The 22,745-nt window shown below is 44.8% G+C and overlaps 5 protein-coding genes across 15 annotated transcripts in view; 1 reads left to right on the top strand and 4 right to left on the bottom strand.

Moving 5' to 3' along the window:
* The window catches only part of LOC119466316 (uncharacterized PE-PGRS family protein PE_PGRS20-like), a 1,297,174-nt gene that overhangs the window by 200,077 nt on the left and 1,074,352 nt on the right, over positions 1–22,745 (bottom strand). The gene's annotated exons all lie outside the window — the stretch shown is intronic.
* The window catches only part of LOC119466319 (uncharacterized PE-PGRS family protein PE_PGRS20-like), a 1,091,962-nt gene that overhangs the window by 35,119 nt on the left and 1,034,098 nt on the right, over positions 1–22,745 (top strand). The window lies entirely within an intron of this gene.
* Positions 1–22,745, bottom strand: part of LOC119466324 (uncharacterized) — a 683,885-nt gene that overhangs the window by 456,525 nt on the left and 204,615 nt on the right. The window lies entirely within an intron of this gene.
* Positions 1–22,745, bottom strand: part of LOC119466322 (PE-PGRS family protein PE_PGRS26-like) — a 471,155-nt gene that overhangs the window by 320,167 nt on the left and 128,243 nt on the right. The window lies entirely within an intron of this gene.
* The window catches only part of LOC119466317 (IgA FC receptor-like), a 211,009-nt gene continuing 204,276 nt past the window's right edge, over positions 16,013–22,745 (bottom strand). Inside the window, exon 2 of the mRNA XM_049656768.1 lies at positions 16,013–17,176. Coding sequence (XP_049512725.1) covers positions 16,670–17,101 — 432 coding nt within the window. The 5' untranslated portion in view covers positions 17,102–17,176 and the 3' untranslated portion in view covers positions 16,013–16,669. The remainder of the gene's footprint in view (positions 17,177–22,745) is intronic.

Raw genomic sequence — 22,745 nt, 5'->3', positions numbered from 1 at the left:
GACGTCACGTCGTGTGCAAAATAAAATTCAAAGACGCTTAGAAAAGCTCGACAGACAGCGTTGGACGTCCTTTTGCAGCAGCCTGGACCCAAGAAAACCATTGTCCACGATATAGCATGTTGTACGAGCCTTCCCATCTACTCCACAACAATGACGTCCCTTCCGAGCTCTGGCTATCAATCAGATGCGCAGTGAGAAGGAGATCGCGAAAGATTTCTGCTTAAATCTCTCCGGCTCTACAACAGTGTTATCTACGCTGTTCAGGTGCGCTCCGCCAACAGTGGACGATCGCCTCGACCTTCCATTCACGCTGCAAGAGCTACGTGCTGCGATCTCTTCTTCAATACACTCAACTGCGCCAGTGCCTGATGGCATAACCTATGCTACCCTACGCCATCTGGGCCCTCGAGCGACTCAAGAGCTTCTGGCTTTATATAATCTCTCCTGGGCCTCGGGAACTGTGCCTGCACATTGGAAGACAAGCAAGATCGTGGATTATTGAAGCCAGGCAAGTCACCCCATGATATGCTTTCCTACAGACCAGTGGCGCTTGCCAGTTGTATAGGAAAAGCCATGGATCAGATCGTTTTAATGCGCCTAGAATGGTTTTTGGAGAAGCGTAATATATATCCAGACGCAGGTTTCCGAAAGGGTAGGTCGTCAATCGACAGCGTTATTGATCTGGTAACGACTGTTGAACATCAGAAACGTCGCCGTCGATTGACGGCTGCTGTCTTTCTGGATATCAAGGGTGCATTTGACAATGTTGTACATGATGCAGTTTTAAATGCCCTTGAAGAATATGGCATTGGTGGTCGTATGCATCAGTGGATAGCCAGCTATCTTCGAGAGAGAACGATATTTATGACAACTCTAGACGGTCATACAAGGAACCATCCTGTCTACCGTGGGGTGCCTCAAGGAGGTGTACTGAGCCCAACCTTATTTAATGTTGTTCTCGTTGCACTCGTCAAAGCACTCAGGCGCAGTCTCGGTCTCTGTGTACGCAGATGACATCTGTATATGGACCACGAGCTTAACGCGCTTACAAGTACAAACGAAGCTACAGCGTGCAGTGTCAATAACGTCGCAATACCTAAATAGTCGTGGACTTCAGCTCTCACCGACTAAGAGTGCAGCCATGGCATTTACGCGGAAGTCAATGGCCTGCTACCCCATCATGCTTGATGGCAAGGTTATACCTTCGGTAACCCATTATAAGTTTCTCGGAATAACCATCGACCATGACTTATCTTGGTCGAAACACATCTCTGCATTGAGAAAAAAGCTGGACAGCTTTGCACAAATCATTCGACAGATGTCTGGAAAATCGTGGGGGCCATCCCAATCATCTCTTCTGCAGCTCTACCAGGCACTTTTTGTTGGATACCTCCGCTACAGCGCACCTGTACTTTCTCGGATTAGTTAATCTGCCCTCCGCACACTTGAAGGAGCTCAGGCTCGCGCACTAAGAATTTGCCTAGGGTTACCACGATGTACTTCCACATGGGGCACCATTGCAGAGGCACGCACATGCCCAGCTCGAGTGTATCTGTAACATGAGCCAAAGCGAGTGCATTTAAGGCTACTGACAAGGCATAGGAATCATCCACTGACAAATGCTACAAGTATACGGCCTGACGCCACCTACTCAGGAGCCGTATTGTCGCAACGGGATCTACTGCCGTCGGACTTCGCACCGCATGGCATACCGGAAGCTCCACTCTGGACGATGGCAAAGCCGACGGTGAAAATCTCAATCCCCGGAATAACGAAAAAGTCGAAAATGCCACTTGCGGGTCTCAAACATTTCGCGTTATCCTACATTGCTTACAAGTACGGATATACCGAACATGTTTTTGCAGATGGTTCTGGTACACAGACCTCTTCCGCGGCAGCTTACACGGTACCTGCAATGGGGATTACGCAGCGGTTCAAGATAGGACACAAAGCATCGTCTACAGCAGCTGAGTTGTCCGGCATTCGAGAAGCAGTCCGCTGCATACTACAACAAAACCTCGCTAACTGGACAGTGTTCTGCGACTGAAAACCGGCGCTGCAACTCATAAGCAATTATATGAATCCCAGAAGCGCATATAGCCCTCTAATCTACGACATCATGGCTCTGCTTACTGAGGCGTCTTAATCCGGACATACCATTGCACTGCAGTGGATTCCCAGCCACTGTGGAATAGCCGGAAATGAGCAGGTTGACGCGGAAGCAAAAATGACGCACACTGACGGGAAGATTATAAAACTTCCCTTTTGCCGTTATGACATCAACGCCTTGCTACACAACTCCATCAAAACGTCTATGGAGCGACAATGGGACAACCCCGAACATCGACAAGAGCGCCTCTATAGACTTGACGCCGGTTTGCGATTCCGACTTCCACTTCGGATGCGGAGAGGCCAGGAAACACTAATCCATCAATTACGGCTTGGTGTGGCGTACACTCGCAAATACCTTCACATGGTTGGACGAGAACGGGACCCTGATTGTAGCGTCTGTCACACTCCCGAGACTATAGAACACATAATTTGCGTGTGCCCTCAATATGCGACCGAGCGAAAGACACTAAAACGTAGTGTAGACTGTTTGGTCTCCCGCCCCTTTTCGGAAGCCAAGGTTTTAGGCGCATGGAGAAGCGTTGATCATGCCCAGCGCACCATAAGATCACTTTTGGACTTTATGTGTGAGACGGGCTTAGACGGTCGTCTCTAGGACCTGTGCAGTGTGCAGTGCACGAAATGTGTTTGTGCGATGACGTTCTGTGTGGACAACACTACTCCTGCGTGTAGTGTGTGAAAAGTGCACAAACGCGTATTGGACAACGTGTGTAAATAGTAGCTCATTGTACGATATCATAATCACCTGTCACCTACCTCTCTCTGTATCTCCCACTTCCCCTTACCCCAGTGAGGAGTAGCAGGCTAGAGACACGCTCTCCAGGCCGACCTCTCCTCCCTTCTCTTCATTAAAATCTACTCTCTCTCTCTCTCCAAGAGCTGGATGTAGGACGTAAAAAATACGCGTACATCAAAGACTTCTTGACGGATCGTACGGCAAAGATTACAATTGGGGGAACCAAATCGGAGGAGATAAAACTGGGTAATAGGGGTACTCCGCAGAGGTAGGTCCTATCTACCTTTCTATTCAACGTGGCAATGATTGGTCTTCCTGCGAGACTGGAAAAAATAGAAGGACTCGGACACAGTCTATACGCGGACGGCATTACCCTGTGGGTGGCGGCTGGAAGCGATGGGCATGTGAAAGAGATCCTCCAAACAGCAGTAAACACGGTCGAAGACTACATCAGAGACAAGGGACTGCGATGATCCTCTCAAAAATCAGAACTTCTGCTCTATAGACCCACATGCAGAGGTCGAAAAAGGATTAAGGAAAGGCCGAACGTTGTCGTTACAGTAGAAGGCACCAGGATACCGATAGTGGAGAGCCTAAGAATACTGGGACACCGCATATAAGACTTCGCATTTATGACCGGGACTCCGGTCATAATGGAGAAACCATTAGACTACTGGATAATAGTGTTCAACAAACAATTAGACTAATAAAGCGGATGTCAAACAGGAACTATGGAATGAAAGAGCACAATCTTATTCGATTAGTAGAAACATTTGTAATCAGTCGTCTTGTATATGTGGTCCCTTACCTTAAGCTCTACGCTGCGGAGAAAGCCAAGATAGAATGTATCATTAGAAGGGCGTATAAAGCAAGCCTTCGGACTTCCAGCTAATACGTCAAACGACAGGTTGCTAGCACTCGGCGTGCACAACACATTAGACGAACTTATTGAGGCCCAGAAAGTGGCGCAGTATGAAAGACTTACGCAGAGTTTGACCGGCAGACACATCTTAGACGACATCTGAGACGAAGCACAGCATGGACTGGGGGGAGACATTCAAGGAAAACAAGGAAACATTTCTCAATAATCCCAATCCCCAGAAACATGCACCCGGAGTTTCACGAATATAGAAGAATCGCAAAAGCGAGAGCTCTCCACAAAAGATTCAGTACTGCTAGGGACGTGGTCTATGTGGACGCTGCGGAGTACACAAATAGTATGTCGATAGTTGCTACCAGTCTAGGGGGTGACTCCAGACTTAGTGGCACTGTAAAAACAGGAAAGGCTGAGGTGGCGGAGGAGGCTGCCTTAGCACTGGCAATAACCTCCACGGAGGCCAACATCATAGTCAGTGACTCCAACACCGCCGTCAACAACTATGCCAAAGGAAGAATCTCGCCGGAAGCGCTAAGAATTTTAGCCAACTTTCGTGAAGATCGAGATGTTTGCATTATATGGGTACCCGCAAACTCCTCCCTTCCCGGGAACTAAATAGTGCACAACCTGGCTCGAGAACTGCGGACCGAGCAGGTGACACGCAAATACAGCGAACGGAGAGAGACCGGATGACCAGCTTTACCGAGATAACCTAACACTATAAATTGGGCAGGGCCCGTTTCCCCCCGGCACACTCCTTCCTAAGTAGACGGCAAGCGACAGCATGGCGCTTGTTGCAAACCGAAACATATCCGAACCCGGTGGCCTACCACCGTTGCTATCCAGTACTTTACACCGATAGATGCAGATTCTGTCAAGAAACGCGGACTTACAACATATGGTTTGGGCTTGTCCTGGGACACCCACACAGAATAAAACACACAAGACCAGAGAGCAGTGAGAGACCGCGCTGCTCAGCTTTGCACCGGAAGGCCAACTTAAGGCAATCCAGCAGGTCGAAGATGCCGCCAGAGCCCAAGGGCTCGAGGCCGTCATCTATGTAGAGAGGCTTAGGTCTCACGAATCTGCTACACAAATAAAGCTTATTCCTCCTCCTCCTCCTGCTCCTCCTCCTCTGATAACATCGCTATTCTAATTCCACTTATTATAACTGGTTAAATTTTCTTTCAGTGTGGTTATCGGCTAATCAGCTAAACCTAAACGCTAAAAAGTATAATGTTTATGGTCATATCAACGAGCCAGTTAGGTTTGCATATTCTTTAATATTTCAATCGCAACCACTTGAAAAGGTTTCCCAGTTCAAGTTATTCGGTGTACTCGTCCATGAAAATCTATGGTTGATGCATAACGAAAGTCATATTAAACGTAGCATAGCACAATTACCTTTAGAACTTAAAGGGACACTAAAGAGAAACCGGAAGTTGAGCTTTAATGGTAGTTTATCTTTTCACGATCACAGTCATGCCATGCTTACTGCGAACAGAGGTTTACTAAGTGAGAAAAAAAGCGAAAAACTGAAATATAGGCGATTGCCTATATTTGAAATATAGGCGATTGCACTGCACTACACGTTCGTGACGTCGGAGATCACAAACGCAGCCCGGTCGCAACTTATCGACAGCGATTTATCGCTGTTAAGATAAAAGCAAAATGAAATACACCTTAAACGTACATAAACATCATTTACAACTTTTTAAACAGTTTCAAGCGAGGAAGTGCAAAATTAACGCAAAATAAGTATATAAAAATGACATAGCGCTACATGCAGTCGTGATAGTTTCGTTTTCGAACTATGCATCATCGCGCGCGTTCCGCGCTACAGTGTTGCAGTGTTTGGTTGCATGTTGCGTGGCTCGAAAAACGCTGACTTCGCGAGAAACAACCAGTAAATGCTTCGTGTGTGCTGGGTTAAAGCTGTATAAATGGCGCCAAGAGCTTGTTCAGGGGCAGCGGCAGTGTTGAACCGACTGTGTAATTTCAGGTGGTGCCGCGCGATGAGCCCCGGCGTTTGTACTGGCACAGTACTCTGCCGATGATAAAACGGCAAAAGAGCCAGAGAAACCGATGATGTGCTCTCTGCATTTCTCGCCCTGGGATTATATGTAAAATCCTGGCCTGGAAAAGTCTATTGGCTTCCCAAGAGGCCAGTCCTTTCTCGAACAGCTGTTCTCTCATTGTCGCCATCATCAAATCCCCTACTAGTGCCCCTGCAGCAGCAAACTGGCGGCTCGCTAAGTGCTGAATGTCATTAAAACAAGCCACGAAAAAAACTATACCGAGTACGCGCGCAGCTTTCTACGCTTGTCCTATCGGGAACGACGTCGCCTGGCGGACCGGACGCCTCGCCTTCCTTCAACGAAAACGAGGCTTCGCTTTCCGTCGGCGTGGCCGGTGGCTCCCCGCCATCGTACGCGGAAACACCTGCCGAGCGAACACGGAGGAGCATTTCGCGCTCCGTTTCACTGAAGTCGCTGTAATGCAGTCCTGCTTCCCAGGCGAGCTCTTCGTTGCAAGGTTCAGCGTGAGCAACGGTATCCATCGCGGACACAGAACACCTAAGCAAAAGTCGCAACGAACGCAAATGCAGCGGCCATGCCGCCTATGATGCAGCCAGAGCCTCGGCCGCTTACGCAAGCGGTGACGTATCATGGCACCCTCTCCTTCGCTGAGAGCAATGAAATCCGTTATGATACTGCTTCAGCGCTGAATCCGGATTTAGAGAAATTGAAGAAGAGATATTTGGTCTTTGTTTACGAATTTCTCCTCTAATGAGTCATAATTTTGCGCGCAACAATACCTGCATGCATTCCTGAATGTCCCTCTTTTATTCCAGCTGAACTTCCTGTGTCTTTTTTAGTATCCCTTTAAGCGGCAGCTGCACTTTCCCACTATTCATTTTAGACTCCACTACTGTCTACTTATCTTAGGCGTCATTCTAAAGCTAACATGGAAACTATTCTGAATGAAGCAAACGTGTGCGCGTATTGTTCATAACCTATCGATGTATGAACAAAACTCTGAGTACTTTCACCGACACAGTATTTTGAATGTCAGCAGTCTATAGAAACAAAAGTTACCCGAAAAGGCATGTTTAGAATTCACAAGTAACCGTGAGAACTTTTCTTTCTAAATACAACAATACCACAACTAATTACATCTTAAGAGTTAAAACTTTATTAAGGTGAAAACCAGGACTACGGCAATAGTCTATTACAGCGGCAGATTCCTAATTTACTTAATAGTGAGCATGCTTTATTTGATATTGCGCGACATTCTCCAACTCCTTCAACATTAAAAAAGAAATCGAAACTGTATTTGGGCTCGACAGTTACCTTTCTCTTGTCTGATGACCTTTACTGCTGGTTGACTGATATGCATCTACATGTATTGGAAGTCTTTTTCTTGTCATTTTGCTTTGCCCATTCTGTACCTGCAACATAATTCATTTACTGTTCGTTTATAGCTTTATTTTCATTATTTATACTTGTGCTGTAGTGATATGTGAGGGAGTGTGTGTGTGTGCGGGTTGGGGTGTTAGGTATATATATGTATATGTTTTTTATTTTATTTTATTTTCAGCTGTCGTCTGCTGTGCTGGTGTCGACAGGAGCCTAGCCAGGCATGCATAGTCTCGCCTTTTGCTCCGGAGCTACGGCAATCATGTGTTGTCAAAACTCGCAATAAACTTGAAACTAGCGAGAGAGTTAGATATAAAAATCTGCCCTTTTCGCCCTCAAGTGGGCGGCTTTCTCATTCTAGGAATCCGTGGGCTCCAGGTGCAATCCTGTCCCGGTCCCCCAGCTTTCGCTGATCATCATTGGCTGGACAAGACAGCATGACCTTCCACAGTACTTCATTGTCCCCTTCTGTGTCCTCTTCTTCGACTATTGCATCACATCCCGTCTTCAGTTTTTGCAGGGTTCCAGCGGGTCCCCTGCACTCCTTTACCATGTGGCGCAGGGTGCCCGGGACTCCGCAGAGGTGCAGATGTACGGAAATTGCGTTAGAGATACCCTATGCCATAAGATACTGTTAAAATAGTGGTTCGCTTGTAGTGTTCTTAAAATAACGGTGTCTTCTCTGTTGAGTATTAGTTGAGGTAGTGGGTACGTTCTTTGTTCGAGTCTATGGTGCTCTAGAATATAGGTGTACATATTCAGGGATGTCTTCCGGCATCGTCGCCTTTTTGGTGCCCTCTGATAGAAAAACCTTACTTGTATGCTCTCGGGCTGCGGCGTGAGCCTCTTCATTGCCCGCCAGGGACTCTTGTCTCGAGGTCCTAGCTACGTAGGCCTCTGGAAAATATCCTGTTCTGTTAGAGGTTTCAGTAATAACCCGCAACTGAGTTCTTTTTCTTTCTATTTAATTATTTTTACTGCGCTAGCCCTAGCGCACTCTTTGCCATCTCCTCTGCTTGGGGTTGATTCATGTACGATGCGCAAAAATTCTAGTGGGAACAAATTGAATATACCTTGTATGTTGTTTCGTTTTCACGTTTGGTTGCATTTGAAATATTGGCTAAATTCCGTCCACAAGACATATATGCTTGATACTACTCTCCGCCTCGAAAGGAGCTGCAGAGCAAATAAATGTCGCACTTCCATGTAATTACACGTAACATGCGATATTTAAGCTTATTTCGGGTCAACGTTTCAATTTAGGCTGATAGTACGCGGTGAATAAAAGGTAGCTGATGCTTAGAGACTGGGAAAGGTTAATAACCTGACATGAGTTATCCTACTTTTGTTTAACTTCAGCTGTAAATGAATGATGAATACTGAAGTGAATGATGGAAACTTAACTATTAAAGCTAGATCTAGCTAGACACTAGATGCAGGAATATATGGAGATTATTTTATATATTTCATTTTTCTGATTCCGATTTTAAAACAATGCATTCAACTTCTACCGCAGTCTCCCCAAGGGAGAACATTATAACCGCTGGCTTCCTGTCCATTCGATCCCGCACAGTAGGGATGAAAAGACAAGATGGTGGCAACAACTACGACAACAAATACTACTACTACTACTACTACTACTACTACTACTACTACTACTACTACTACTACTACTACTACTACTACTACTACTACTACTACTAGTATTACTACTGCTACAACGACGACGATGACGACAACAACTACACAAATGGTGGTGTTCAGTGTGGAAGAAGCTGCCGTAGCAGTAAATTTATTCAGAGCCGAAGGAATCGCTGGATTCTGCAATTGTTTTTACAGCGCAGGTGTTAGCCTCTAGTTGGTCGGGACTTTTCTTGCTGTGCTTATAAAAGAAATGACAACAGGAAAAGGGGGTTTGTGTTCCAGTTTCTGCGTAACAGAATTGTTTTCTCGTATATTTGAAGTACAATCCGATGCTGTTATGTCTCTAGGTTGGCTTAGGTCATATATTACCGGTTTTCTGACAGATCATTAATTTGAGAAATTCAATTATTTCAATAATGCTATTGCGCTCGGCGGAAAGTGTCCAAGAATGAGGATGTATGTGGTAATGGTACCGCCACCTAGCGGCCGCGGCCACTCCGAGAGGCCTCAAACGGCAGCTGGAAAAGAGCATTTTCCTTCTGTTTCCGCGTAACAGATTTGTTTTCTTGAATATTCGAATAACAATCCGAAGCTATCATGTCTTCAGCTTGTTTGTAAGTCGTACTTTGCGTATTTACTTTTAAACATTATTAATTTCAAAAAGGCACTCACTGTTGGCGGACGGCCTAGAAGAACGAGAATGCAGGCTGTACTTACGCATACGTACCTGACGACGTCACGTGCGTCGTGTGCGGTTGTGGTGTTTATTTAACGTCGTCTAACGTTAGTTCGGTGATGCCACTTGCCTAACGTCCGCGCCAGCTTCGATGCACTCTCACAGGGTGGAATAGACGCGGATTTTTTCTGTCTCTTTTCTCAGTTGCTGAGTCACGACATGAGTGGCAAGTTTCTTCCGCAGAATTTTATGTCTCCATGACTTCATGTCTTATGTCATTTATTGCCCGACAAAAGAGGCCAAGGAAACCTTGCGCTGTCACAGTCCGAAAGAAAGCTCGCTCTGAAAAATAAAAGTAATTTTCCGGACAGCATTGGGATGAGGAAGGGCGTCGGGTATCGCACCTTCCCGCTCTTTGCAGTCGGGCTTTTTTTATAACACGGGCTTTGTAAATTGTTGCGAACAGGAGCGCAAAGGCAAGTACTCTTTCGCACGGCCTTAAGATGGTGCTTGCGCTCACTCGAAACAGCCAAGGTGCAATACGGCAGCGAACAAGCACCCCGTCTTGCCTTCTTGTAGTTGTATATACCCTCACAAACCTGCCGTAAGCAACCGTGAGCTGCAGGCGGACGCGTGCCGCTCCGTCTTAACCCAACTTTTGAGCTTTACCACGTTTCATATTCGCGTCCATCAATTTTTCGCGCCACCCAGTTTGCGCACCACCGCGTTCAGCGGTTTTTCATGCCGGGTGACTTCCATTTATTTGTAAGTTGCTCATGTGTATTATTGTCATCGTAATTCCTATTGTTCAAAAACATGATAGAGGCACTTGTTTCGTAAGCAACGCAGTAATTCGTGGGTCTGTTCGGCAACGTAAGCTATACAATGAGCTGTTTATGACGTGTGAAACGGACATAAGCTTCGGAGCGTTTCATTATATTCTATATGCCCGTATACACCAGCCGTCATAAGTAAGTGGGTGTCTCTTTTCACACGTAATGTTCAAGCATCCATGGCTTCTTTAGACTTTTCTTTTGCGAATCCTTTCTCGCGAGGCCCGCACATTCTCGAAGACATATGCGCCCATCAAAGCCATTGCATGCAAGATATTACGCAACTTCAAAAGCCATAACGGCAGCACACGCGTTAGATCAAGCACGCAGGCATGCCAGCTCTACGTCAGCATTTTGGTGCAGACAGACACAGCAAAGACGAGATGTCACCCTGCTTACTTTCTTTTCCTTTTATTTTAATTCAAAGAGGCGATGCCTGTGAATATAACCTAGGAGGTTTTCTGGGATGTGATTCAGTTAGGAAATGCGATATAGATAATAGCTATTCTTCCAAGAGCGCTATACAGTTGCGTCAGTCGACGTTACGAAATGAACTGCCCTTGCTTGTGATTTGCAAACCAGCAACTGAATCACTGGAATGGAAAAATACTTGTAATGATGGTTATAATTACATGGCACGCTGCTTTCTTGTCGCTGCAAAATGCACCCGCAGAACATTTCAGAGAAATGCAAACTATGAAACTGTGGTATATTAAAAATTTATGTGGGAGCATATTTCTTTCGCGCTCTGCTCGGCTTCTCTCTTCATTCACGCAAACATTGCTGATGCTCATGAAAGAAATTCTTGTGATCAACTTTGTGCGGAAATGTCAACCATGTTCGAGGGTCGACCTAATTTTGCCTACGTATCATCCTCATCAGCCTATACTTATGTCCACTGCAGGACGAAGGCCTCTACCTGCGATCTCCAATTACCCCTGTCTTGCGTTAGCTGATTCCAACTTGCGCCTGCGAATTTCCTAACTTCATCACTATACTTAGTTTTCAGCCGTCTTCGACTGCGCTTCCCTTCTCTTGGTATCCATTCTGTAACCCTAATTGTCCACCGGTTATCCATCCTGTGCATTACATGGCCTGCCCAGCTCCATTTTTTCCGCTTAATGTCAACGAGAATATCGGCTATCGCCGTTTGTTCTCGGATACACACCGCTCTCTTCCTGTCTCTTAACGTTAGGCCCAACATTTTCGTTCCATCGCTCTTTGTGCAGTCTCCAACTTGTTCTCGAGCTTCTTTGTTAACCTCCAAGTTTCTGTCCCATATGTTACCAACGGTAGAATGTAATGAATGTACGCTTTTCGTTTCAACGACAGTGGTAATCTCCCAGTCAGGAATTGGTAAAAGCAGCCGTATGCACTCCAGCCCAATTTATATTCTTCAAATTTCTTTCTCATGATCAGGGTCGCCTGTGAGTAATTGACCTAGATAAACGTACTCCTTTACAAACTCTAGAGGCTGACTGGTGATCCTGAATTCTTGTTCCCTTGCCAGGCTATTCAAGAATATCTTTGTCGTCTGCATATTAATCTTCAACCTCACTCTTACACTTTCTCGGTTAACGTTCTCATTCATTTGCTTTTTTCGTCCCCATTGTTGCTGAATAGGACAATGTCATCTGCAAACCGAAGGTTGCTGAGACATTCATAATCGATTCTCACTCCTAAGCCTTCACAGTCTAAGAGCTTGAATACTTCTAAGCATGCCCTGAATTACATTGGAGAGATTGTGTCTCTGTGCATGAATCCTTTTTGATAGGTAACTTTCTAATTTTCTTGTGAATAACCAAGGTTGCTGTGCAATCCTTGTAGATATTTGCCAATATATTCACGTATGCAGCCTGTACTCCTTGGTTACGTAATGCCTCTATGACTGCTCGTGTCTCTACTGAATCAAATGTTTTTTTCATAATGTATGAAAGCCATATAGAGACGTTGATTGTACTCCGCAGATTTCTCTATTACCTTCTTGATGACATTAATACGATCCGTCGTAGAATATCCCTTCCTGAAGCCAGCCTGTTCTCTTGGTTGGCTGAAGTCAAGTGTTGCCCTGATTCTATTTGAAATTACCTTGGTAAATATTTTACACAATACTGAAAGCAAGCTAATGGGTATATATTTCTTCAATTTTTAACGTCTCCCTTCTTATGAAATAGTATAATTTTGGCGCTCTTCCAGCACTCTGGTACACTTCAAGTCGTGAGGCATTGCGTATAAAGGGCCTCAAGCATATCAAGTATATCTCCTTCATCCTTGATTAAATCGATTCCTATTCCTTCTTCTCCAGCAGCTTCTTCCCTGGTCGTGTCTTTCAAGGCCCTTCTAACTTCAGTGCTAGTTATAAAAGGGGCCTCTGCATACTGTTCACCACTACTAGGAATAAAGTAGCTTGGCTGCTATGGGCACTTTATACGTCAGTATAGAATTCTTAAGCTGCTTTTATTATGTCATGGCAATTGCTGATAATATTACCCTGCTTATCTTTCAGTGCATACATTTTGCCTTGTCCTATGCATAGTTTTCTTCTTATGATTTCATGCTGCATTCATATTTTACTGCTTCCTCAATCTTTTCCACATTATAATTTCGGGTATCCATTACATTCTTCATGTTGATCAGTTCCGACATACAACAAATTCTAACTGACCTCTCAAGTTAGACACTTTCATGTTTTACCGTTTCTTTATTAGGTCCTTTGTTACTTGGGAGAGCTTAACTACGCGTTGCCTTGGTGCCTTGCCTCCCACTTTAATTGCTGCTTCTGAGATCAACCTAGTTACGGTTTCATTCATAACCTCTATGTTGTCTTTATCTTCCTGTTCTAAAGCTACATATTTGTTTGCGAGCACCAGCCTGAATTGGTCTGCTTTACCCTTACTGCGTCTAGGTTGGCCTGTTCATGAATAACTTTATTCTTCCTCTCTTCAAACTGAGAGAAATCCTAGACCTCACTAGCCTGTGGTCACTGCACTTTACCCTACCTTTACCCTACCTTTTTCCATTGGGGCTTTTCCAGGTCCACTTTCTGTTGCAGCGCTTCCTCAAGAAGGTATTCATTATTCGGAGCCTATTCCTTTCCGCGAATTCTCCCAAAATCTCTCCTCTAGTGCTCCTAGAATCGATGCGTTCTTGTAAATTGCTTGCTCGCCAGCCTGCATTTTACTCTGTTGCACCTTTGTTTGCACCTTTCTGATTGTTAATTTAACATCTTCATAAAACTGTTCTAATTCTTCATCATCGGGACTGAGGGTTGGGGCGTAGCTTGTAAAACCCTTATTCTATACCTCCTATTCAGCTGTATTACGACGACTGCTACCCTCTCATTAATGCTTTAGAATTCATCAGTGTTGTCCGCTATGTCCTTATGTACTAGAAATCCTACTCTGAATTCTCTGCTACCTGGCCGTTAGTCAGCACTGTATAAGCGTCACATATTCTTCTCACCTCACTAAGGCCAATATTATCCCAGGCAATACCTGATAATTCTTCAAATAACCCTGCTAAGCTAGCCTCACTCGATAGGGTGCGCGTGTTGAACGTTTTCGATTGGCGGCCTATCCGGACACAGAGATTCTTAGCACCCTCTGCCGCGTCGCAGGTCTGACCGCCACCTAGATCAGGTGCTCCGCCGCCGCTGGGGACTGAGGGCCACGGGTGAATTGTAGAAGTCATGAGGGAGGCAGTGGCCGAATTCTGCACCAGGGTGGCCAGTTCCTGTTCTGGTGAGGAAGTGACTTTGTTGAAGCTTAGTGGGCCTTCCTAATTTATTCCTTCCTTCCTATTTCCTAATTCCTGCCTTAGTTAACTTTGCCCTAATTACCTCTACCCTCATTCACTCTGCCTTATTGAACTTTGTGTTCATTGGAGTCACGAAGTTCCTTGATTGGCTTTCTTTTGAAACATTGAGGTCACGCCAACGCCGACCATTCCGTCTTGAGCCTTATAATCATCATCATCATCATCACCACCATCAGCCTATTTTTATGTCCACTGCTGGACGAAGGCCCCTCCCTGCGATCTCCAATGACCCTTGTCTTGCGCTAGCTGATTCCACGTTGCATCTGCAAATTTCCTAATTTCATCACTCCACCTAGTTTTCCGCCGTCCTCGGCTGCGCTTTCCTTCTCTTGGTATACCCATTCTGTAATGGTCCATAGGTTATCCATCCTTCGCATTACATAGCCAGCCGAGATCCATATTAAATGCGAAGCATTTCTTGGCGAACGTTTGCCACTTTGACAGTATCTATCTAGCCGCCTAGGTCGTGGTGCTCTCATGGTGGTATCGTTAACTTGCTATTTACCAAAATTGGCATAGTTAACAACAGTCGTACAACAGTGTATGACGAACATAAATGATAGGTCATGACATGAATTTCATGACGTGTGTGTCATGTAGGTGAGTCATGTAGCCGCCTAAAATGACAATAACTCAGTGAAAAACACATTAACACTCAAAAACCACCGAAATGGTTCCTCGCGTGGGTAGTAAGTGACGGAAACACTTAAGGATGATGGTAGAAGTGATAATCATGAGCATGACTCGGCAAAATCGACAATGACACGGCGGAAAACATTAACACTGAAAAACCACTGAAATGAGTTCTGATGTGGGTACTAAGTGAGGGAAACACTATGGGACGATGGTAGAAGTCATAGTCATGAGCATGGCTAAGCAAAAATGACAATGACTCAGAAAAAGATTAACACCCTAAAACCACTGAAATGGGTTCGCACGTGGGTACTCAGTGAGTGAAACAGTAAAGGATGGTGGTAGAAGCCATAGATAGTCATGACCGTGACTTAGCAAGATTGTCTGACTCAGCGAAAGATTAATACTCCAAAACCAATGTAATGGGTTCGGAGGTGGTACTCTTTGAAGGAAAAGGCTAAAGATTGATGGTCGAAGTCATGTTCATGAGCATGACTAAGGATTTCGCCTTAAGGGAACTTAGGCGTAGGCGACAGGACTCCTCAGAAATGCTTGTAATGTAAGTCATGAAACAGCCGCCTAAGTCTTGGTGCTCTCATGGTCGTTTCCTTAACTTGATAGGCTCCCCGTTCACTACTTCGCACAACATCGATTTCCACCGGGCGTGGGATCTGCCGGCTTTTTCGCTGGGTCAATGTCATTTTAGGCGGCTGTTTTATGACCTATATGACACGGATGTCATGAAATTCATGTCATGACCTATCATTATTGTTCGGCATACACTGTTGTCATACTATGCCACTTTTGGTACCTACAAAGTTAACGATACGACCATGAGAGCACCAAAACGTAGGCGGCTAGATAGATAGATAGATAGATAGATAGATAGATAGATAGATATTGTCAAAGTGACAAATGTTCGCCAAGAAATGCTTCGCATTTAAAAGAAATCTTGGCGATGATTAAGCTAGCGGAAATGAATGCGGGTTCCCCTGAAGCAACTAGCACATCAAGGTTGGCGTCATCCGACTCACCTTCTGCCAGACTGCGACAAATTTGCCCCAGAAAACTAATGGCACCTTTCGATGAGCGAAGGAATGACCTAGATGCGTATTTGCATCGCTTTGAGAAGATCTCATTCGTCCAAGGTTGGGAGAAGAGCAAGTGGGCCAGCGCCCTGAGCCTGTGTTTTGTAAGGGAGGCCCTAAGGGTGTTTCGCCGGATGCCAGCAGAAGAATCATTAGACTATGACAAAGTACAAAAAGCTTTATTGCAGAGGTTCAAGTTGACTGCTGAAGGTTTTCAGGAAAGTTCAGACTGTGCAAGACAGAAGATTTTGAAATGGGAAAGCAGTTCCCATGCCATCTGACAAACCATTTTGAGAGCTGGATAGAGCTGTCCGAAACGGGAAAAAACATGTAAAGGAGTTCTAGACAAAGTTGTGGGTGAGCAATTCTTGGCCAGATGTGGCAATGGTTTGGCCACATTTCATTTTGTTGTTGTCCAGCAAAACATTTTGTTGCGTCCAGCAAAAAACAAAAAGAATAAAACCGCCAAAGTAACGCAAAACAACCGGGTGCATAAAAAAGTTGCAGTTTCGCCAGAAAGCAGAAGCAGCAATTGCGATAGCAAATTACTAGAGAGCTATATAGAGTACAAATAGTAGTTTTATCGGCTGCATAAACTTGGACAGATTCGCTTACTAACTGAATGAATAAGCATGGCGTCAGCGCGCACAAGCGAACATGAATAGAACACACTCAATAACCGCAGACCGCTGTCAAAACGCTGGCTTTAGCAAGTGCGGCCACAGCGAGCGAAGGTTCATGCGGTCTATTGCTTCAACGGAAACTGAGCGACGAAAGCACAGCGCATACAAAGCTAAGAGCCGTGTGGAGATCACTTTCAAGATACCGTGCGCGCGACTGCTCGCAGCCGAGCAAAGTACAAGTACGCAGTTGCGGCAGAGTAGAAGCCGAACCCCATCCCTCCAGCGCTGCCTTCCTGCTTTCCTCCTTTTGCGTGAGAGATTGAGTCGCCAGTTACCCGGTCGCAAGATACGCATTTGGTGTCGCAGCTAAATGTTTCATCGCCTCCCGGGGCCTCCTGCGCGTCCGGGTTGTCCTGTGCGTCCGGGGGGGTTTCCGGGACCTCCTGCGCCTCCTGGGCCTGCATCGCCTCCGGTACTTCCGGCACCTCCTTGGCCTCCATCGCCTCCATCGCCTCCGTCGCCTCCTGGGCTCCCGGCGAGTCCTGGGGCCCCGGCATCTCCTGCACCTCCTGCGCCTCCTGGGCTTCCTGGGCCCCCGGCACCTCCGTTGCCTCCATGGCCTCCATGGCCTCCTGGGTTTCCTGGGGCTCCTGCGCTTCCGGCGCCTCCTTTGCCTCCTGGGCTTGTTTGGCCTCCTGCAACTTTTGCACGACAGAGTTATCGCTTTTGCTCTCTGCTGTGCGTTCGATCCCCGTGAGAGTGTGCGTCCCTAGTGCTCTTTCACTCGCACATTTCACTCGATTAAAATTGAGTGCATCATTTCACTTTTTAGACAAATCAATTTCGGTATTCGATTGTAACGCGAGGATTGACTTCAGGTAGCAAAAAGCGTGAAAAACCTCGTGTTACAATCGACTAAAAATGTGGTCGTTTTGTGAACGGAAGTTCTAAGCCCCATGAAAGAGCCGGTAGTGATTTAGTGCTTTGAACAGTGTGTAGTCCTTTTGTGAGAACTCATATAGTGCTCTCGAGGATGAACTTCACAGATTGCGAACACTTGAGTGGAGTGTGTTAGCGCCCATGAGCAATAAGGAAAGAAATTATTATGGCAGACACTACGAATGGTAACCTTGCAGTGACGAACTGTGTGTGTGTGTGTGTGTGTGCGTGCGTGCGTGCGTGCGATTTCCTCTAATCATTTGATTCTCTCATCAATGCTTGTCTCCCATCCATAATTCTCCCATCCATAGTTCTCTCATCCATGCGTGTACAAAGAGACATATAGGCAGAAACATGCATACACTTACAAACAAGCCCACACGCGTATAGAAAAGCAGACGCACCGACACATGTACACGCACCATGCGCATTCACACACGTAAATACTCAGACAAACAAGCACGCCTACACGCACCTGCGCCAAAGCCCACGTGGAGAATACTCTGGCGCTATTTTTCGTTGAAATAATAGCCCCCCTCTCAGCGTTGGTCGTGAATATGCACATGTGCTTATACATTGATACTTCTTGGTTTTGGTGGCGTTTTTTAGAATTCCCTATTTAGGAGCTCGTTGCATTTAGCCAGAGCCGGCAGTAGCTGCACAGTGTTCCGGAAGTAGGCGACTTCACTCTCGCATATGATGTATTGTACTTGCCTTTGTTTCGCGCCGCGGATCAATTTTCTATTAGCGTCGGCATGGAAAGTGTGGACATTCGGACGCAAAAGTTGGAGTGAAAGTCCGCGGTGAAGCACCAGAGTAGGTGCATTGCATAATTAAGAACAATAACAGGGTGAAATGAAAGTTCGTTTCCTTGTACAAAACAAAGAAAAAGCCGTTTAGAAAGGAATGTTTCCAGCATAGTGTGTAATCTTTGCAAGATATGTAACACACCCCTTCTTAATCAGGAAAGCTGCGAGAGCGGTGTTCCGAAATTCCATTCGGGGACTTGAAAGACATAGAATCGTAATATCCATCGACCACATTCCTGACATACGTTCACTGCTATATTGGCAGTGAACGTAGGGAATATGGCCACTGATATATTCAATATTTTGACGTGGTAGCAAAAAACAAGTAACTTAAATTGTGATTAATACGAAGCTCTTTAATAAAAACCAGAGAAGTTCGCCTAGAATGCTATACTCTGGCTGTTTCATGAACTAAATATGCGCTTTTCATGAAATTCATGTCATGACCTATCATTTATGTTCATGATACACTGTTGTCATAGTATGCCAATTTTGGTACCTATCAAGTTAATGAAACGGCCATGATAGTACCAAGACGTCAGGCAGCCATTTCTTGACCTACATGACACACATGTTGTGATATTCACGTCATAACCAATCATTGATGTTCGTCATACACTTTCGTCATACTGTGCTAACTTTGGTAAACACCTAGTTAACGATACCACAATGAGAGCACTAAGACGTAGGTGGCTAGATAGATAGACAGATAGATAGATAGATAGCTACTGTCAAAGTGGCAGATGTTCACCAAGAAATGCTTCTTAATGAAAAAGATTAACACTGAAAAACCACTAAAATCAGTTCTGACATACTTACTAAGCGAAGGAAACACCAAAGGGTGGTGGTAGAAGCCATAGTCATGACCATGACTCAGCAGAAATGACTCAGCCGACGTCGCAGAAACTCAGCAAGAAAACATTACCACTAAAAACACTGAAATGAGTTCTGACGTGTGTACCAAGTGAAGAAAACCCTAGAAAATTATGGTAAAAGTCACAGTCGTGATCCTGACAAGGAAAAATGAGAATGACTCAGCAAAACAAATTAAAACACAAGAAGTGGGTTGGGACGTAGGAACTAAGTTAATGAAACACTAAAGGTTGATGGTAGAAGTCATAGTGGTGAGCATGACTCCGCCAAAATGAAAATGACAAAGCGCAAAAGATTAACACACAAAAACCACTGAAAGGGGTTCGGACGTCGGTATTAAGTGAAGGAATACTAAGGGATTGTGGTAGAAGTCATAGTCAGCCATGACTCCACAAGAATGACAATTGACTCAGTGAAAAAAGATTAACACTCAAAAACCAGTGGAATGAGTTTGGAGGTAGTACTATGTGAAGGAAAAGGCTAAAGATTGATAGGCGAAGTCATAGTCATGAGCATGACTAAGGCTTGAGGTCTCTTCAGCCTAGCCAAAGGGACTCCTCAGGACTCATGAACTGAATTTCATGACATGCTTTTAAAATACGTCATGAAACAGCCGCCTACGTCTTGGTGCTCTCATGGTCGTTTACTTAACTTGATAGGCTCCCCGCACACTGCTTCGCATAACAACGATTCCCACAGGGCGTGGGATCTACCAGCGTTTTTTACCTGTCACACATATGTCTTTTGTTTTTTCTTTTACAAACGTAAAATTTCCTGCATAAACGTTTCCGAACCCTTAATTGGAACTTTGTTCGCTCCATTGTTGGTGGTCTCCCTATTTTGCTGCCGCCAAATCTCCAATACGCTTTACTAGTTTCTGTTGTGGACATGTTAACTTTTCCCCTGCTATCCCTGAACCCAGGAGCTTCAGGAGGCACGCGGAGCCTAAACGTATAGCCGAGTAGGTATTGTTACATTCTAATAAAACATGTTCCTTTGCTTCTCTAGCTTCACTGCTGCAAGCACATGCTTCGGCGTTGGTCTATGTGGGCGGCCTCCAGTGATGTAATATTACATCCCTTGCGAAGTCGGCTGTACTTACCGCAAGATGGCGAAAGGCTCACAGACACAACTGTAAAGATGATGGTCATGTTGATAATAATGCTTTTCTAGAAAGATTGCACGGTGGTGTTATGCTTGCAAGCAAGATAAATGAAAGCACAATTGAAACGAATTCTAAATCAAATGACGCAATGCGACTAGGTGAAATTTTCGTCTTCGTTGCACTATCGAGCACCCTCTTCGTCTACGCATTCACTCGCCCCAGCAGAATATATTCCAATACACATTGTGGTACCTGCTTCTTTATTCCTTTTTTTGTCAGCTTTATCTTTGGTATTTCTCTGCGGATTAAATATTTCGTTACCGCTAGAAATATGCTCATATTCAGTGCTTTGATGCCTAAACAATTTATTTCAGGATATAATATTCGCAATGCATCCGGATAATAAACTTACAGCCTGATCACCGGTACCTTGAGTGGATGTACAGCAGTAATAATTCTTCAGACAATTTTAGAGAATTCTTATGTGAAACTTCAAAAACGGATCTCAAAGAACGCAGGTGAAAGTAATAATTTTCTATTTTTAGTCTAAATACTCGGAGTAAAAAAAGCACATCTGAAATAACGAAATTATGCGCCTGGTTCCTATTTCCCAATATTTCAAAAGGAAACATGTGTAATCACAATAACGTCACTTTATTGTACTTCAGGCCGCATACAAAGCGTTCAGTATTAAGCGGTGACTAACTATAAAACAGGCTCATTCATTCATTCATTCATTTCATTCATTCATTTATTAATACTGCCAGCCTTTGCAGGCTATTACAGGAGTGGAAGAAAAGCACACAAGTATACATGGGCATAAGTTCAACAACTGCATCCCACATAATATGTAAACAAATGTACTGGACGAAAAAAAAAACAGCTGAAATACACAATACACAAGTTGAGGCAGGGATTTGTGCTATTGTCTAGGTGCGCTGTTGTGTACGAATGGTACGAGGCGATCAATAAAGACATCAAGAGAGTCACTTCTCACGATGGAGTTAGGCAGCTGGTTCCATTCTTTAATCACTCGAGGAAAAAAGCTGTATTTAAAACAATTATTATAAGAGAGTGGCACAGGAATGTACATACTGTGGCGATATCTAGATGGTTGGTCGGGGTGAACTGTAAAGTACTGCGTTGTATTAATCTTAAAGTGACCGTGAATCAGCATGAAAAGAAACTTCATCCTTTCAACCTTTGTTCTGCCTTCAAGAGTTTCAAGGTTTGCTTGTTTACATAACGCGGTCGGTGAATATATGCGGCGATATTTATTATATATAAAACGCGAAGCCAGTCTCTGCACTTTTTCTATTTTTGCTATATGTAATGCGGTATAGGGATCCCACACAGTTTTTCCGTATTCAATAACTGGTCTTACCAGTGTTATATAGGAAAGTAATTTTACATCGGGAGTTGCATTGCGGATGTTACACCAAGGCTCGACTCATTTATCGTCCTATACCGTAGCGGGTCGCCTACACGTTCTTATTACGTTGCGCGATAACTATACTATAATCTCATCTGAAATGTTTTCCACGCAGTTACTTAGTTCAATAATATCTGATGGCAGAGTCAGAATCACTTTTATTCCAACATCCACCGCACCATGCTATTCCAACAAGTAACACCATGCTGAGAGGTGGAGGCGAAAATCACAGACCTATTGACAGAGACTTATGCACTAGCAGTAATTTTGATTGCGATAACGGCGTCCTTATCTTGGTTACCGTAATCCAGCGTGCATACAGGATACGCCTGGCACCCAATATGTGCAGATATCTTCATCATTTCCTTGCACATTGCATTTGTTGATTGCGTTGCATTGTAACATCGCGGCTGTATATCGTATTTTTATATTCCAGATGTCGCTTTCTGTACACATAGATGATGTGTTGTCGATATTTAACAATTGGCATACAGCGCATACTGAGCCAAGAGTCATCCGCGTATTGGCGTCATGCCCTTTATCATTCGGTGTCTTCTCATTTGGTCCTTTCATGAGAGCAGTAGACGTAAACTTACTGTGAGCCTCCTTTCTTTAGCAGTTGCTCGACCGTCGTCTAACTCATAACCTTTACCAGCGTGGCTTTCGTTACGTAGGCTTAATGACGACGCTCTCGGCTTAGATATGTCACTTTTGGGAGCTGTAAGACTAAGCCATCTTCTGCCGTCCAATTTTTTCGCAGATGTTGTTTTTCTTCGGATGTGCCAAGCAGAGCTTGAGTAAGAGAATTGATAGTAGTCATCAGCTGATTTTCGGCACCTATGTTGGTGACTTGTATTAATAACTGCTTGATTACACAGCGTACTTAGAAGGCGGAGCATTTGCCGGCAACTTTTGCAAGGCTAGGTCCAGTTAAAGTCCCTAGATTTTCTGGTTTAAAAAACCAAAAACATCTTGGGACTTTAGGTCCGCCTGCAGCAAGCAACATTTCTCCTTCCTAAAAGGTATCATCATCAGCCGATATTTTATGTCCACTGCAGGACGAAGGCGATCTCCAATTACCCCTGCCTTGCGCTAGCGTATTTCCAACTTGC

This window comes from Dermacentor silvarum, chromosome 10 (assembly GCF_013339745.2).
Source record: "Dermacentor silvarum isolate Dsil-2018 chromosome 10, BIME_Dsil_1.4, whole genome shotgun sequence".
In the NCBI taxonomy this organism is placed as follows: domain Eukaryota; kingdom Metazoa; phylum Arthropoda; class Arachnida; order Ixodida; family Ixodidae; genus Dermacentor; species Dermacentor silvarum.
Note: the sequence above shows the minus strand (reverse complement) of the source record. Positions and strands in the feature narration are given on the sequence as shown.